Genomic DNA, 12918 nt, shown 5'->3' with positions numbered 1-12918 from the left:
CTGGTGCACTTCACAAAATGGATGGCATCATGGGGATGGAAAATTATGTGGCTATATTGAAGTAACATCTCAAGACATCAGTCAGGAAGTTAAAGCTTGGTCACAAATGGGTCTTCCAAATTGACAATGACCCCAAGCATACTTCCAAAGTTGTGGCAAAATGGCTTAAGGACAATAAAGTCAAGGTATTGGAGTGGCCATCGCAAAGCCCTGACCTCAATCCTATAGAACATTTTGTGGGCAGAACTGAAAAAACGTGTGCGAGCAAGGAGGCCTGCAAACCTGACTCAGTTACACCAGCTCTGTCAGAAGGAATGGGCCAAAATTCACCCAATTTATTGCGGGATGCTTGTGGAAGGCTACCCGACACATTTGACCCAAGTTAAACAATTTAAAGGCAATGCTACCAAATACTAATTGAATGTATGTCAACTTCTGACCCACTGGGAATGTGATGAAAGAAATTAAAGCTGAAATAAATAATTCTCTCTACTATTATTCTGACATTTCACATTCTTAAAATAAAGTGGGGACCCTAATTTACCTAAGACGGGGCATTATTCCTAGGATTAAATGTCAGGAATTGTGAAAAGTTTAAATGTATTTGGCTAAGGTGTATGTAAACTTCCAAATTCAACTGTAGCCTCGCTACTGTTGTTTTTCAATTTCTTTTTACTGTTGTTTTTATTTCTTTACTTATTGTTCACCTAATATCTTTATTTAAAAAAAACATTTATTTTAGAAATTGCACTGTTGGTTAGTAAGCATTTTACTGTAAGGTCTGTTGTATTCGGCGCACGTGACAAATAAACTTTGATTTGATTTAATGGCAGCCTGTAGTATCCCAGTTAGCCTTCAACTTCAGTTACTCAATGAGAGGGGGCAGCACTGAGCTAGCCTGCAAAGTCACTTCCTGAAGAAGCTCAAACTGCTCATGTTATGTCTCCAAATGTCCTATGTTTATTTTTTAATTGTAATAAAAATAGAAATAAAGCATGTTATGTCTCCTTGAGATGCAAAAAGTAAACTCCACCCAAAAGCAATGCCACTCCGACATTGCTTGATCTAATATGTATATATTTTATAATTCCACTGTTGGAGCTAGGAACACAAGCATTTTGCTACACCCGCAATAACATTTGCTAAATATGTCTGTCACCAATAAAATTTGATTTTGATTTGATATCTTTATGTATTTCTTTCATTAGTCCGTCGTTGATATAGTACCAATATGTATTGCATGTCAGCAATCAAGTTTTCAAAATACAGTGGCAGTCAAAAGTTTTGACACACCTACTCATTCAAGGGTTTTTCTTTTCTTTTTACTATTTTGTACATTGTAGAATAATAGTGAAGACATCAAAACTATGAATTAACACATATGGAATCATGTAGTAATCAAAAAGGTGTGAAACAAATCAAAATATATATTTTAGATTCGTCAAAGTTGCCACCCTTTGCCTTGATGACAGCTGACACTCTTGGCATTCTCTCAACCAGCTTCATGAGGTAGTCACTTAGAATGCATTTCAATTAACAGGTGTGCCTTGTTTAACTGTATACAGTAACTTTCAAAATATAGAAATACCGCTGGTTTGATGCATTTTGCATCAAATTATGCTGCGTTTGCATTAGAGGTCGACCGATTAATCGGAATGGCCGATTAATTAAGGCCGATTTCAAGTTTTCATAACAATCGGAAATCGGATATTATTATTTTTTACACCTTTATTTAACTAGGCAAGTCAGTTAAAAACACATTCTTATTGACAGCCTAGGAACGGTGGGTTAACTGCCTTGTTCAGGGGAAGAACGAAATATTTTTACCTTGTCAGCTCAGAGATTCAATCTTGCAACCTTACGGTTAACTAGTCCAACGCTCTAACCACCTGCCTCACAAGGAGCCCGCATGTTACGCGAATGCAGTAAGAAGCCAAGGTAAGTTGCTAGCTAGCATTAAACTTATCTTATAAAAAACAATCAATCAATCATAATCACTAGTTAACTACACATGGTTGTTGATATTACTAGTTTATCTAGCGTGTCCTACGTTGCATATAATCGATGCAGTGCGCATTTGCGAAAAAGGACTGTCGTTGCTCCAACGTGTACCTAACCATAAACGTCAATGCCTTTCTTAAAATCAATACACAGAAGTATATATTTTTAAACCTGCATATTTAGCTAAAAGAAATCCAGGTTAGCAGGCAATATTAACCAGGTGAAATTGTGTCACTTCTCTTGCGTTCATTGCACGCAGAGTCAAGGTATATGCAACAGTTTGGGCCGCCTGGCTCATTGCGAACTAATTTGCCAGAATGTTATGTAATTATGACATAACATTGAAGGTTGTGCAATGTAACAGGAATATTTAGACTGATGGATGCCACCTGTTAGATAAAATACGGAACGGTTCCGTATTTCACTGAAAGAACAAATGTTTTGTTTTCGAGATGATAGTTTCCGGATTCGACCATATTAATGACCTACGGCTCGTATTTCTGTGTGTTATTATGTTATAATTAAGTCTATGATTTGATAGAGCAGTCTGACTGAGCGATGGTGGGCACCAGAAGGCTCGTAAGCATTCATTCAAACAGCACTTTCGTTTGCCAGCAGCTCTGCTGTTTATGAATTCAAGCCTATCAACTCCCGAGATTAGGCTGGTGTAACCGATGTGAAATGGCTAGCTAATTAGCGGGGTGCGCACTAATAGCGTTTCAAACGTCACTCGCTCTGAGACTTGGAGTAGTTGTTCCCCTTGCTCTGCATGGGTAACGCGGCTTCGAGGGTGGCTGTTGTCGATGTGTTCCTGGTTCGAGCCCAGGTAGCGGCGAGGAGAGGGATGGAAGCTATACTGTTACACTGGCAATACTAAAGTGCCTATAAGAACATCCAATAGTCAAAGGTATATGAAATACAAATGGTATAGAGAGAAATATTCCTATAATAACTACAACCTAAAACTTCTTACCTGGGAATATTGAAGACTCATGTTAAAAGGAACCACCAGCTTTCGTATGTTCTCATGTTCTGAGCAAGGAACTTAAACGTTAGCCTTCTTACATGGCACATATTGCACTTTTACTTCTCCAACACTTTGTTTTTGCATCATTTAAACCAAATTGAACATGTTTCATTATTTATTTGAGGCTAAATTGATTTTATCGATGTATTATATTAAGTTAAAATAAGTGTTCATTCAGTATTGTTGTAATTGTCATTATTACAAATACATTTTTAAAATCGGCCGATTTAATCGGTATCGGCTTTTTTTGCTTCTCCAATAATCGGTATCAGTATCGGCGCTGAAAAATCATAATCGGTCGACCTCTAGTTTGCATCATATGATGCAAAATGCATCATACATGAAAAATATTTTGGGACCATATCAACAATGGACTAATGAAACCCAATACATAGTATTGATAGTTTTTGGGTGGAATTTTCCTTTAACTGTCTTCATTTCACTTCAATGTGCTATTGAGTCTTCAGATAGGATGGAATGGTGTCATGTGATCAATTGCTTTGTCCATTCATGTGCAGCCATTGCTTGTAATAGAGAAGTTGTGACACAATATGAGACTCACAAACCTTTACACAGTCACACACATGTTGAAATATTAACACTGGAGTTGTGTAACTGTCCTCTATAGATCTGTGCGCTGTAGCCTGTGTTGGGGGAGGCTGAGGCTCACTTTGCTGCATTAAGGCTTGCTGCTTGCACATGACTGAGCAGCAGCAGCCCAGTGTTTAGCAGAGGCCGATGATGCAGTATAGTGATTGGGACATTTGCAGTGCTTGTCTTGCGAGCTTCTCCAGGATTAGATCGGGGAAAAGAAAAACAATATTAGATATGACCTTAATTCATTTATCAGTTTTTGTTTAACTCCATGTAGTTCTGTTCACCATACACTGTGTTCTAAGTGGATATTATTGTTTTTGTAGGTGCAGAACGATGGTGTGTGTGTGATGTGCATGTGCTAAGCTATTTGGATGTTTAGTCTGGCCCATGTCAGGCTGCCGTGGGAACAGTGCTCAGTGGGCACAGCTGGCAGAAAGCTGTGTGTAAGCATGGGCTTATGTGACATGTTCAGTCAGCGTGGTGTGTTTGTGTACATTACTAAGGGAGTGTGTTCTTGAGGGGGAGTTTGGTTGTGTGTTGGTAGGATAAGACGTGTGTGTGTGTATGTGAGCATTCTGCCATTCTGCAGGAAATTGATCTGTTCCTGAAGGGCATCACAGAAAGACCCACAAACAAAACAATGCAGAAGAAAAGTTCCCCCTTGCGTTTCTTTTGCCCGCCATCTTCTGAGCGATGCAGACAGCCCCTGTACAGGTGGCAAATGCATTCTGTCAGGCAGACTTTACCCTTGTTTCTCTTCAAAGCACCCTTATCCTCTCTGTGGAACGAGAAAACTATCTGCCTTGTGTGGACCAGGGGTCTTTCTCCTATTCCTCTCTTTCTCTCTGTGTTAATTCACTTCAGTACTTTTAGTAGCAATATACTGTAGTAGCACTGTATGACTGACAATGTGTTACTGATTCAGGCTTGTCGTTGGCCCTACCTCCAGCTGGATTGATTAGTATATGTTTGCCAGTGTGTGTTTGTCCTCTCCTTGCCGTTTCATTTTATAGCCAGCCTGTTACAGGCATTTTAGATTATGAGCAGCTTGTTGTAACACACTTCCAATGAGCTGGAACTCTATAAACAGGCTTGTTATCAACATGGTTAGAGTGGGATACATGGGTGTGTGTGGGTTTGCACGTGCAGGTAACGTGTGTGTGTGAGGGTGTATGCTGCCATGTCTTCTTTTGTTGACCTCCGTTTCAGTGTCACTTCCCTTTCCTGGTTATCCACAAAAACCTTGATATAGGAGACAGCCTTGTTAAACACACCCTGTCTTTACTGTCTGCTGACACACACAGATGCAAACAAAGAGAGGAAAGCATTAGTGTAACCACATTTTGAGTCTGTTCTTCTAGGGACCTGCAATATGACTCAACTGAGCATGAAAGTGCTCGTCCTTGGACCGCTGACACCATCCAGTACCTCCAAGGTCTGATGGTGCCCCAACCACTCCGCCAGCACCCTAACAGACCCTCTGCCTCCCCCTAGGTCCCCTTGTGGGGGAGGCGTGCCAGTGTGATGTCTTCAGCTATTTCTCAGCACACATTGTTTAACATTTCATTGCTGCAGCCAAGAGAAACATCAGTGTCAGGATGACTTTCTTCTGTATCAAAATGGACTGACATCTTTGTTCACACAGCTGCACAAAGAAATGAGGTGATGCTCTGAAATAAACTGCTAGAAGAATCATTTCAATTTGGGAGCCTGTTTTGTTTGGTTTTATAATCTGAAATCTGTCTATATTTCCTCTGTCCTGTCTCTTTTCTCTCCTCTCTTCCCTCATTCACTCCCTTCCCATATTATTCAATTTTCTTAATTGTGAGGATTAGAGCTTGTGACTATTTCATTTAGAGCCCGATACCGATTCAGATTTTTTGGGGGACAAAACTTTACGATATATCTGCCGATACACTGTTTTACGCCGGGGAAATTCAAGTGTAATTATTCCACACTGAATTCTTAGAAATTGCCATCCAAAACAGCAATTGTTCAACAAATATGTTTCAAATGTAGTTTTTTTTACATTGGGAAATTAATCAAATCAAGTATTCAGAAAAGCATGAGATTCCCATGTTTCATCCGATTTATTAGTGGAATTATAGGCTGATACCGATATAGCGGTAAAAGGCCAATATCGGCTGACAATATCAGTCGGGCTCTAATTTCATTTATTGCTCTCCCTTGAAAATGTCATAATTTCGCTCTGCTGTTTTCTGAAGATGAGGCTTGCAAAAATAGCCAACTTCATCAGCCCTGCTTCACAATGAAGCACCTCCCCACTGTGTTCTCTTTTATTGTGTAACGTTTACATGTGTCCCCCTCAGTGTCAAGAGGCCTGTAGGGATGGGCAGCATCCTGAACCGCCTCGGGGGGAAGAAACAGAAGATGAGCACGTTAGAGAAGTCTAAGATGGACTGGAACGCCTTCAAAGATGAGGAAGGCATCGGGGACGAGCTGGCCATCCACAACCGCGGCAAAGAGGGGTGAGTCTCTCTTTAGTAGTACCAGCGATGCCATACAGTGTACTGCAACACCATTCCACCAGTTCAACAGGCTGGTAAACTGATCAGTTAAAAAGTATTTTGCCTCTACCCACCAGCCTTATCCTGATGGACTGGTCCTATATAATATCTACTGTCCAGTACTAATCCTGAGCTACAGAACACATCTGTCTCTGATACCAGTGGTCTCTATCTGTTGTGACGGATCAGCTAGTCCGAAACACCCTAACACAGGCGGGAGGCATGAAATGAACAGACCGGAGGCAGTGGTTGTGGTTACTTTTCTTTTGTATTGTCACTAAACAAGTTTTCTTTTCGCCCGACAAAATAATTCCAGTTCAAGGTAGCGTCCAACAGCGTAAAAATAATACACATAAACTAACCAGTTGACCAAAAGGCCATGGCCAAAAAGGGAACACGAAACAACAAACGGCTCCCCTTATCTTTAGACTATCATCTACACATATTTACAGGTGGAACGCTTCCCTCTATCAATAGCCTGCCTTGTTTAACATAGAGCCAAGGTGCATCAGATGAAGACGCTTTCTCTGAGGTAGGAAAGTCCGAGGTCCTCACAGGTCCCCGTGTCTGCTCCCAATCCACCTCGAGCTCATCTCCTGGCACACCTATATAGAGGGAGACACCAAGACAATCAGTGGGCCCAGGTATGTACTAATTGGCTTTACACTGAGTACCTATCCCCTGAGGAGGGTGCTGTCGTGTCGTCTTCCTCCGGCTGGTCACTAAATCCTCACACTATCTACAGTAGTCATCAGCAGGTTGGACTGTGGATAGTCATGAAGATAATCCCCTATAGACAAGTGCTTTGTGATCGATAGCTTGTACCTGGCTGAGCTCTGCAGCAGTCCAGCCTTATTAAGATGCCTAAATGAGTCATGCCTATAAGTTGGCAATTGTAAGCATTTAATTGTGTTTGGTAAAAATTATAGACCTTTTATATGCAAAATGAACGGCAAGTAACTTGATGCCTGCTGTGCCTAAGTGATATAAAGTTGTTTAACGGTAATATTATAAAAATCCCGCTTTTAAACCATTATACTGTATGATTTACTTTAATCTCATATTAATCTTGTCTGTCTACAACAAACAGAACGTTTTTGATTAAAATCTATGTATTTATATTAATGTCTATAAATCAATCTCTGAATTTGCTACCTTGATGAAATCACTCTCCTGCTCCGCTACGATGTAACAATTGCAGGGATGTCCTTTGTCAGTGGCTGTGATGTAGGGTTCAGCCAAGATTTGATGGACAGCAAATTAAATGGTAGGAAGGACATCCCAGGTTCAAGTGGTTTCAGATTTCACATCCTACATCACACAGGTTCAGAAAATATAGTCTGGCTGCAGTCCAAATATGTTATTTTTACGCCCTCCGCACTCGCGCTAGCCTCTTTGCCTTGCGGGAATCCTTGTCGAAACTGGATGCAGTTTGTCTTAAGTGGAGGTCCAATTCACTAACGTTGCCCCCTCGATTTAGCTCAAGGGAATGATCACTTGTGGGGTTGATATGACCCACAATTCAATGCAAACTGTGGTCACGTATCATACTCCGGTGGCCGGAAAGTGTCAAATTTAATCAACACGGCTGCATTTTTGGCATGTCAGACAAAATTATGAATTTTGTAAGCTAGCCTGTTTAGGATGGGTGTTCCGCTAGCGGAACTCCTCCCACATTCCACTGAAAAGGCAGAGCGCGAAATTCAAAAAATATTTTTGAGAAATATTTAACTTTCACACATTAACAAGTCCAATACAGCAAATGAAAGATACACATCTTGTGAATTCAGTCAACATGTCCGATTTTTTTAAATGTATTACAGCAAAAACACCACGTATATTTATGTTAGCTCACCACCAAATACAAAAGAGGACAGACATTTTTCACAGCACCGGTAGCATGCAGGTAGCATGCACAAAGCCAACCTAACTAACCTAGAACCAACCTAACTAACCTAGAAACAACTCCCTCAGATGACAGTCCTATAACATGTTACACAATAAATCTATGTTTTGTTCAAAAAATGTGCATATTTGAGCTATAAATCAGTTTTACATTACTGCTACCATCATAGCTACAGTCAGAAATAGCACGGGAGTAGCCAGAGTAAATACAGACACCAACGTCAACTACCTAATTACACATCATAAAACATTTCAGAAAAATATATGGTGGATAGCAAATGAAAGACAAAGATCTTGTGAATATAGCCAATATTTCCGATTTTCTAAGTGTTTTACAGCGAAAACACAATATATCGTTATATTAGCTTACTACAATAGCTATCACAAAACAGCATTGATTCAAGGCAAACGTAGCGATAGCACAGTTCGACAGATATATGAAATAGCATCCCAAATTGGGTCCTTATCTTTGTTGATCTTCCATCAGAATGTTGTACAAGGGGTCCTTTGTTCAGAACCGTCTTTGTTTGGATCCAGAACGAACTATTTCCCTCTTGAAATAGCATGCGCACTGGCCATGCGGCGCTAACCTCTCCTTCTTGAAAAAATTCCTCCAACGCATCACGTCTAAAGTCCCGAATAAATTTCAATAATATAATTAAACTATATTGAAAAAACATACTTTAGGATGATATTGTGACATGTATCAAAAAAAATCGAAGCCGGAGATCATATTCAACTATAACGACGGTTTTCCAGGAGGCGATTCCAGGTCCAAGTTCGCGCCTTCCAAAAAAAAATAATGACGGACCTCTCACTCCAAGAGGTTGTATTCAATCCCAGAACGAGATAATCAAGTCCTTTCTGCTCTCACTTCCGCATGACACCCAGGGGAAGGTGTATGACGTGTTTCTACAGTCATAAGTGACATGCCCTTTTATAGACAAGCTCTTGAAGAGAGACCTCGCTTTTGGAAATCTCACTTCCGGATAGGAAATGGGCTGTAAAAAGAGTTCTGTTTCACTTAGAGAAATAATTAGAACGGTTTCAGAAACTAGAGAGTGTTTTCTATCCAATATTAATAATAATATGCATATTGTACGAGCAAGAATTGAGTACGAGGCCGTTTAAATTTTGAACGATTTTCCCCAAAAGTGTAAACTCCACCCCTAATCCTAAAGAGGCTAGCTTACTAAAACAAATATATAGATGACATTGATTTTAGCATTGGCAAAGTGGCTTAGTCTTGTAGTGAGGACCCTATAAAACGTAGCTAGTTTCATAAACATATTGGAATAAATTACCAAGCTATAAAACTAGTTAGCCAGCTGTGGGTAACTGTAGCTAGCTAGCTAACTACGTTAGCTTGCTAGGTACATTCGTAGCTTTAGGTTGGTTGTTTTTGAGGTCAATTTCAAGATTTCAACGGACATTGGCTCTCCGATGTGACAATGTAAAACGCCATTCAAGGGCTGTTTAGGGCCAAGGTCTGTCTACTTTGAATTTGGACTGCAGCCTCTGTGTCCGTGGGAACCAGGGCTATTGCTCAATTCAAGCCGTTTTGATCTACAGTGTCCACAAATCGATTTATAAGTGAAAATTACGTTCGGAATCGGTACCAGAACCAGGCAGGTCCCCTAAACAGGGGACTTTACATCTAAGAGGTTTAACAAAAGAGTGGTCAAAATTTCTCCTACAGGAGGCAAACCCGCAATGTTATGACCCACAGGTGGGAACTCTAACCATTACACTAGGAACTTAACACCTTGACTTCGACAGACCATTCAAATTATTGGAAGCGTTCGTTCCAAAATGATTTTGTTAATTCACTCAGTAGTGATTCCACATTTATTTATCTTGCTTGGTTAAAACAGTTGATTTAATCAAGTAGTTAACCAAGTTAGCAAGCATTTTGTTTTCTTTTGACTGTACGCTGCTGCAACCTGATCGTATAGCATTTCGTATTATTCTGTATGTAAATCCGAGACACTCCATTTATACTGAACAAAAATATAAAGCAACATGCAACATTTTCAAAGATTTTACTGAGTTACAGTTCATATAAATAAATCAGTCAATTTAAATAAATGCATTAGGCCCTAATCTATGGATTTCACATGACTGGGCAGGGGCGCAGCCATGGGTGGTTCTGGGAGGGTATCCCCATTGGGGAGCCAGGCCCAGCCAATCAGAATACATTTTTCACCACAAAAGGGCTTTATTACAGACAGAAATACACATCAGTTTTAATTTTATATATATATTTTTTTTGTATTTGACCCCCTTTTCTCCCCATTTTCGATCTTGTCTCATCGTTGCAACTCCCCAACAGGCTTGGGAGAGGCGAAGGTCGAATCATGCGTCCTCTGAAACATGACCCGCCAAACCGCGCTCCTTAACACCTGCACGCTTAACCCGGAAGCCAGCCGCACCCTGTTCAACTGACAACCGAAGTCACCCGGCCCGCCACAAGGAGTCGCTAGAGCGTGATGAGCCAAGTAAAGCCCCCCCGGCCTAACCTGGACGACGCTGAGCCAATTGTGCGCCGCCCTATGGGATTCCCGGTCAAGGCCGGTTGTGACACAGCCTGAGGTCGACCCGGGTCTGTAGTGATGCGATGCAGTGCCTTAGACCGCCGCACCGCTCGGGAAGCCAGAGAAATTAACATTCAGTTCTCTGGCAGCAGCTCTGGTGGACATTCCTGCAGTCAGCATGCCATTTGCACGCTCCCTCAACTTGAGACACATGGGACCAACACTTTACATGTTGCGTTTATGTTGTCCTTCAGTATAGTATGATATGTTATGTTTCGTATGGTATGTATTAATTTGTGGACGGCCATCATCCATTTGACACATGTTACGAATTGTAATTTGTATATATTACGAATTTCAATTCGTACGATACGTTATGAATTTCCATGACATATGATATATTACGAATTCCAATTTGTTGTCACTAAGGTAAGCTAGGAGGCTAACGTTAATGTTAGCTAGGTGGCTAAAGTTAGCTAGGCTAGGGGTTAAGGTTATGGTTAGGAGTTATGTTAAAGGGGTAGGGTTATGGGAATGGTTAGCTAATATGCCAAGTAGTTTCTAAGTAGCTAAAAAGTAGTAAGTAGTTGCAAAGTTGGTAATTAGCTAAAATGCTAAAGTTGTCCATGATGAGATTGGAACACTGAACCTTTGGTTGTTAGACATTTGCGTTATACGCCCATCCTTCCACTCCGACCAACCACCCTAATTTTTGTCTTAAAACCTTTTACTGCAGTGGGCTAAATCAGGGTCACACAGAGTTTCTCTTAAACAAATCTACTTTGAAAGAAACGTGTACACCTCACACACATGATTATGGGCTTTAAAAAAAATAAGATCTGTACCATGTCAGATATAGTATTCAATTTTGAGTTTGCATCCCAATATGACACTTTATACAGTGCATTCGGAAAGTATTTGGACCCCTTCACTTTTTTGACATCGTTTTCTTCCCCCTCATCAATCTACATGCAAATGTATAAAATAAAATAAACTGAAATATCAGACCCTTGATGCAGTACTTTGTTGAAGCACCTTTGGCAGCGATTACAGACTTGAGTCTTCTTGGGTATGACGCTACAAGCTTGGCACACCTGTATTTGGGAAGTTTCTCCCATTCTTCTCTGCAGATCCTCTCAAGCTCTGTCAGGTTGGATGGGGGGCGTGTCTGCACAGCTATTTTCAGATCTCTGCAGAGATGTTATGTCGGATTCAAGTCCGGGTTCTGGCTGGGCCACTCAAGAACATTCAGAGACTTGTCCCGAAGCCACTCCTGTGTTGTCTTGGCTGTGTGCTTAGGGGTCGTTGTCTAGTTGGAAGGTGAACCTTTGCCCCAGTCTGAGATCCTGAGCGCTCTGGAGAAGGTTTTCATCAAGGATCTCTTTGTACTTTGCTCTGTTCATCTTTCCCATAATCCTGACTAGTCTCCCAGTCCCTGCCGCTGAAAAACAACCCCACAGCATAATGCTGCCACCACCATGCTTCACCGTAGGGATGGTGTCAGGTTTCCTCCAGACGTGACGCTTGGCATTCAGGGCAAAAAGTTCAATCTTGGTTTCATCAGGCCAGAGAATCTTGTTTCTCACTGTTTAGAAGTCCTTCAGGTGCCTTTTGGCTAACTCTAAGCGGGCTATCATGTGCCTTTTACTGAGGAGTGGCTTCCGTCTGGCCACTCTACCATAAAGGCCTGATTGGTGGAGTGCTGCAGAGATGGTTGTCTCTCTGGAAGGTTCTCCCATCTCCACAGAGGAGCTCTGGATCTCCGTCAGAGTGACCATCGGGTTCTTGGTCACCTCCCTGACCAAGGCCCTTCTCCCCCGATTGCTCAGTTTGGCCAGACGGCCAGCACTAGGAAGAGTCTTGGTGGTTCCAAACCTCTTCCATTTCAGAATGTTGTGGAGGCCGCTGTGTTCTTGGGTACCTTCAATGCTGCAGAAATGTTTTGGTACCCTTCCCCAGAAATGTGGTTCAACACAATCCTGTCTCTGAGCTCTAATCACAATTCCTTTGACCTCATGGCTTGGTTTTTGCTCTGACATGCACTGTCAACTGTGGGACCTTTATATAGACAGGTGTGTGCTTTTCTAAATCATGTCCAATCATTTGAATTGACCGCAGGTGGACTCCAATCAATTTGTAGAAACATCTCAAGGACGATCAATGGAAACAGGATGCACCTGAGCTAATTTTCGTGTCTCATAGCAAAGGGTCTGAATGCTTATGTAAATAAAGTATTTTATTTCTTTTTTTAATAAATTAGCAAAAATGTATACAAACCTATTTTTGCTTTGTCATTATGGGGTATTGTGTGTAGATTAATGAGGAA

At 41.2% G+C, this 12918-nt stretch overlaps 1 protein-coding gene across 1 annotated transcript in view; it reads left to right on the top strand.

The window, feature by feature from the left end:
• Positions 1-12918, top strand: part of LOC120066245 (craniofacial development protein 1-like) — a 49822-nt gene that overhangs the window by 21412 nt on the left and 15492 nt on the right. Inside the window, exon 6 of the mRNA XM_039017485.1 lies at positions 5956-6114. Within this exon, the coding sequence (XP_038873413.1) occupies positions 5956-6114 (159 nt within the window). The remainder of the gene's footprint in view (positions 1-5955; positions 6115-12918) is intronic.

This window comes from Salvelinus namaycush, chromosome 21, assembly GCF_016432855.1.
Source record: "Salvelinus namaycush isolate Seneca chromosome 21, SaNama_1.0, whole genome shotgun sequence".
Classification (NCBI taxonomy): Eukaryota; Metazoa; Chordata; class Actinopteri; order Salmoniformes; family Salmonidae; genus Salvelinus; species Salvelinus namaycush.
This window is presented reverse-complemented; position numbering and strand designations above follow the sequence as displayed.